This window comes from Puntigrus tetrazona, unplaced genomic scaffold, assembly GCF_018831695.1.
Source record: "Puntigrus tetrazona isolate hp1 unplaced genomic scaffold, ASM1883169v1 S000000302, whole genome shotgun sequence".
Lineage (NCBI taxonomy): Eukaryota > Metazoa > Chordata > Actinopteri > Cypriniformes > Cyprinidae > Puntigrus > Puntigrus tetrazona.
Genome location: NW_025047962.1, coordinates 57501 through 62500, shown reverse-complemented (window position 1 = coordinate 62500; position 5000 = coordinate 57501). Strand labels below are relative to the sequence as shown.

The following is a 5000-nucleotide window of genomic DNA, read 5'->3' as shown; positions in this document are numbered from 1 at the left end:
ACGCTTAGCCGCGGGCGCGCGCACGTCCGCGTTACTACAGCAACGCCCTCGATCACGAGCGCCGGCGCGCTCACGTCGCCGCCTGCCGGCGCGGAGACGCGCAGGAACGCTATTACTTTGAGTTCTACTGTTTTTCTACACAACTAGTTGAACACAGACAGTGTTTTATAAAGAACTGGGAGGCTATTTTTATACTATTCAAGGAAGCACTAACAGAAAGGCAATCAAAACTGTCCGGCTGTGCTGTGTTTACATTTTTCGAGTGATATGAAGGCCTTGATTGTGTGTTTTTTTATTTTAATTTAATTTATATTTTTACTTAATCCCTCTTCTTTGTGTCCCTGGCTTTGTATTGTCTATTGCATTCTTTTGTATCTGTTGTTCAATGCATAAATAAAAAACAAAAAAGCAACAACAACAAAAAACAACTAGTTGTACGTAGTATAAACGAACCCGAACAGAAAATGTTGCGCAAAATATTTTTTATTCATGCAATATTTAATATTGAGTTTGTACCACAACGTGACTACTGCATAAACGGGATTAAAGTAATGAAATTCTCTAGAAAACATCTAATTTCACCTGTATGAAAAATTACATTCTGTGGTTTAAATAAAAACAACGTCTTTTTTCAGGACTGATATTTTTTATGGCGTAACGTCAAAGTCCAAAACTACTTTTGTAATGCACAGCAGATTTAATTATTGCAATTTGTCATTTAAACAGTCTGAAACCTGGAGACAGATGCGGACTGTTTGACAGCAGAGGTCATGTTGTGTGAGGTAAAGTGTGCGTGTGTGTGTGTGTGTGTGTGTGTGTTCAGTCTCAGTCTGTGGACGGTGAGCGAGCAGCGGATGAAACACACTCGACAGTCGGGCAGCAGCGAGTGTAAGGAGCGCCTGAGACCCGGCACAGGGTCGTCTTCATCGCCGTCCTCCCTCAGATCATCCTCATCCTCCACAAACTCCACCTCGCTGAACTCCAGCAGACGCAGCCGAGACAGAGACCTGCGCAGACGGACACGCCGCTTTCACTCGATCAGAAACAGAGCGCAGGCAATGAAATGCGATTGCAATGTGAAATCACTGCTTTCTCACTGAATATATGTTCAGATATTATTTATACCTGTGATGCACCGCTGAGAGCTTGGGGTCAGTATGAGAACAAATCAACACTTCAATGCATACTTAAAAAATAAAAACCGATCAAAAGTTCTAATGTTGCCAAAAAATTAAAAGCGTTTTTTAAAAACTTTCTGTTCATCTGTGAATCTTAAAAAAATGTATCAGTTTCCACAAAAAAAAAGTTTTCACTGCTAAAAATCAGAAATGTTTCCCGAGCAGTGAATCAGTATATCAGAGGGATTTCTGGAGAATAAATCCCACTTGAACACATGTTCACAGAGAAAACAGTAATAATAACAACTCTAAAAATCACTATTTCACACAGAACACCTGTGTCTCTGGAGCACAGAAGCAGTCATGAGTGCACGGATATATTTGTAGAAATAGACAACAATACGCTAGGACTTTTGTGTCAAAAATAATTAGGATATTAAATAAAGATCATGTTCCATGAATATATTTGTAAGAAATGATATGCATGGCTAAGAACTTCATTTGGAGATTTTTTTGCGTCCTCAGATTCCAGAGGTTGTCTCCTAACAAAGCTTTATTATTTATATAGTTGACGCATAAATGATCATAAACTGCTGCTTTCGTCCTCCAGGGTCACATGTGCACTTTTTAAACGCAGCAGAACTGTACGAGGAGGTCGACTGCACACCTGCAGCATCTGAGCACCATCTTCTGTTTCAGTCTGCACTTGCACAGATGCAGCCAGCGCAGGTCCTGCAGACGACTGACGGACAGCAGCCCCGGGCTGACCTCGTTCCCGCCCAGACGCAGCGTGTCCAGCCCCGGCCAGCCCCGGCCCAGCCCCAGCGCCAGCATCTGCGTCCAGCTGCGGTTCTCCAGCTCCAGGTGCGTGAGGCGTCCGAGCGTCTGCACGCAGCCCCCGAGTCCGCCTGCGCTCACGCGGATCAGATCGCGCAGCTCCAGCCGCCGCAGACGCCTCCAGCTGCACAGACTGCGCAGGTGCTGGTCCGAGAACGACGGCACGGTGTCCAGGACGAGCGCTTCTATCTCGGGCTCCTGAGCGAAGAACCCGGCCGGGACCTCGCACGAGCGCAGCTCCAGCTCCTGCAGCGACGGGGGCAGCAGAGAGCAGCTGCGCAGGCCCCGCAGGTCTGTGTGCTGCAAGCAGAGTCTGCGCAGGCGAGGGCATTTAGAGCGCAGCGTCTGCAGCCAGGACTCGGTGAGGAAGGCTCCGCGGCGCGCAGACAGCAGCAGGCCGCGCAGACGCAGACACCGCAGGCCGGGGCCCAGATACTGACGCAGAAGGACCCACAGAGCTCGAGACGTCAGCTGAAACACACACCACAAACACGTCTGCATTGATCTGCTAAATCCACAGAGCGACTGTGTTATGACTGAGCTATTATTAAGCTCAATAAACGTTTAAAATTATTGCGAAGACAAGCACATGCTTCTTTTAATTAAGATGCACCTATAAACTGATCATAATAAGATTAAAGGCATTAGCAAATTATTCATTTATAATATAAATATTGAACTGATCTGAATAATGACAGCTGTTGAAGTTGACATATATATATATATATATATATATATATATATATATATATATATATTGCTGTAAACAATTAATATTGATTAATTGCATATATATATATATATATATATATATATATATATATATATATATATATATATATATATATATATGTATATATATATATATGTACACATGCATTTATATATTTCAGAACATTTTGTATAAATTAATATATAACCTAAATTATATTAATACAAATTTAAACCTATTTTCTAAATATTTCACTTGTGTTATATTGAATATATAATTTAATAGAAAGCATGTGAACAATATTTAAATATTTAAAATATATTTGTAAAATACATACTATCGTATACGCATTTATAAACATGCTAAATATGTCAAAACACATATATTATGTAAACAAAAAAAGGTTTAAAACTTCTACTGATGCGCACTTATTTATTACACAAATACATAAACGTACACGATCACGTATCAAGAAAGGATGGATGATTTGGAGATCTTCAAAAAATGAATTCTGAGATATTGTTTAGTACGGTGGAGTCCAGGAAGTGGTTAAACGGCGCTTTAAAGGTGAAATCAGGGTAAAAGTCAGGAGTTAAACGCTCACCCCTTTCCATGTGGAGAGATCAACAACTCTCCAGAGTCTCTGGTCCTTCACCAGCTGCTTCCAGCGCCTGCACACCCTAAAACACACACACACACACACACTGTATATATATATATATATATATATATATATATATATATATATATATATATATATATATATATATATATATATATATATATATATATATATGACGTGCTTTTGTTTGTTTGTTTATGTTTGCTGACTTCCGGTCGCCTAATATCCGTCTACACACACCGGATCTCTCATGTCTGACACGCGGAATGAACGTTTAGACACGATAAGCGTTTATTAAATCAATTTTCATTTAATTGACAAAAAGTTCCCGGCTGACTGAGTCGTGCGTGTCACTGTCGCGGTCGTGTTATGGCGGTCGTGCGCGACGCGACATCGTACCTCGAGTTTCGAACGACTTCTCGCGCGTTTAAATAAGACAGGATGTCGATTAAAACATTTTCGGGGAGATATTCCAGAGTGCCGCATCTCAACGCGGCCATTTTAGCGCGGAACCTTCCGCGGCACACGAACGGACACAATTTCCGGTGACACCAAAAACTCGACAACAGGACCGCGGAAGCTGCAGTCGGTGGTTTCCGGTTCGTCCAGCAGGGTGCGCTGTGTTGCGCAGAAAAAAACACGACGATTGTTCGTTTTTAAAACACAATATATATATATATATATATATATATATATATATATATATATATATATATATATATATATATATATATAATAAAATCACAGGTTTACCGTTGTTATAGCTGTGTTTATTATTCATGACAACAAAATAAAGATATATTTATTTTGACTGTTTTAATAAAAATTACTTAGAAAACGGAGAACACGGGAAGCATATTTACAAAAAAGCTGATTTAAACAGTGAATAAACAATAATCGATAATATGCAGATACGTTATATATGTTTGTAATGTTCGTTTTCCGATCACCGGAAGTAGTCTCCCGGCGCATGCGCATTGCTGAGGGCAGCGCTAGCGGTGCAGAGGAGCAGAAGCGCGAGGAGTTTCTTCAGCTTTAATTATTAAATCTGTTCATTACAGTGTTTGTGAATCTGCGCGATGGCGGGGATCAAAGGTGAGCGGCTTCACCCGTGAGTGTGTGTGTGTGAGAGTGTGAGTGTTAATGGCGCGAAAGCGTTTATTAGCCGCCGCGGATTTACATCCTGCATCGAAACAAACAAACACACACACACACACACACACACACACACACACACACACACACAGCTCTGTGTTCACAATATAAATACAGCTCAGTGTTAATATTAATAACCCTCAGTGTTGTTATTGTTCCTTTATATATATATATATATATATATATATATATATATATATATATATATATATATATATATATATATAAATAAAATTAATTAGTGTTCTTATTTCTGACATTTATCTTTATTTTAATAACAGTGTTCTGTGTGTATTGTAAATGATATTAAGTGGTGAGCGTGGTCATCTGATCATCACATGAGTCTATTATTCATCTCTAGAGGATGTTTATGAATATTATCATTATCATAACAAGACTGATGTTTCAAATTGGGAATTAAAATTTCAAATTTATTTTTATTTCATATATATATATATATATATATATATATATATATATATATATATATATATATATATATATATAAATTTTTATATATATGTATTAATTATAATACATTTATATATATCAAAAT

General features: G+C 38.9%; 4 protein-coding genes across 7 annotated transcripts in view; 2 read left to right on the top strand and 2 right to left on the bottom strand.

Annotated features, from left to right (window-relative positions):
- Positions 1-108, bottom strand: part of tmem107 (transmembrane protein 107) — a 3734-nt gene extending 3626 nt beyond the window's left edge. For both annotated transcript variants that reach the window (XM_043231349.1, XM_043231351.1), the window contains exon 1: positions 1-108. The gene's annotated coding sequence lies outside the window, so the exon portion shown is untranslated.
- Positions 109-467: 359 nt separating this feature from the next.
- On the bottom strand, positions 468-3865 carry LOC122333640 (F-box/LRR-repeat protein 12-like). The gene is made up of 4 exons (XM_043231344.1): positions 3689-3865; positions 3272-3347; positions 1786-2426; positions 468-1007 (listed from the first exon to the last, which is right to left on the bottom strand). The coding sequence occupies exons 1-4, from the start codon at positions 3787-3789 to the stop codon at positions 719-721; spliced, it is 1107 nt and encodes a 368-aa protein (XP_043087279.1). The 5' UTR covers positions 3790-3865; the 3' UTR covers positions 468-718.
- LOC122333642 (tropomyosin-1) overlaps positions 682-5000 on the top strand; it is a 15433-nt gene continuing 11114 nt past the window's right edge. For all 3 annotated transcript variants that reach the window (XM_043231347.1, XM_043231348.1, XM_043231346.1), the window contains exon 1: positions 682-817. The gene's annotated coding sequence lies outside the window, so the exon portion shown is untranslated. The remainder of the gene's footprint in view (positions 818-5000) is intronic.
- The window catches only part of leprotl1 (leptin receptor overlapping transcript like 1), a 5466-nt gene continuing 4694 nt past the window's right edge, over positions 4229-5000 (top strand). The window contains exon 1 of the mRNA XM_043231352.1: positions 4229-4384. Coding sequence (XP_043087287.1) covers positions 4369-4384 — 16 coding nt within the window. The 5' untranslated portion in view covers positions 4229-4368. The remainder of the gene's footprint in view (positions 4385-5000) is intronic.

What these genes read in the sequence shown, in the direction of transcription:
- LOC122333640 (XM_043231344.1), bottom strand. Translation starts at nt 3,789, where the DNA reads ATGGCCGCGTTGAGATGCGGCACTCTGGAATATCTCCCCGAAAATGTT. An exon ending in GAAGTCGTTCGAAACTCGAG is followed by an intron (nt 3,348 to 3,688) that starts GTACGATGTCGC and finishes TGTGTGTTTTAG; the next exon opens with GGTGTGCAGGCGCTGGAAGC. An exon ending in ATCTCTCCACATGGAAAGGG is followed by an intron (nt 2,427 to 3,271) that starts GTGAGCGTTTAA and finishes TGTGTGTTTCAG; the next exon opens with CTGACGTCTCGAGCTCTGTG.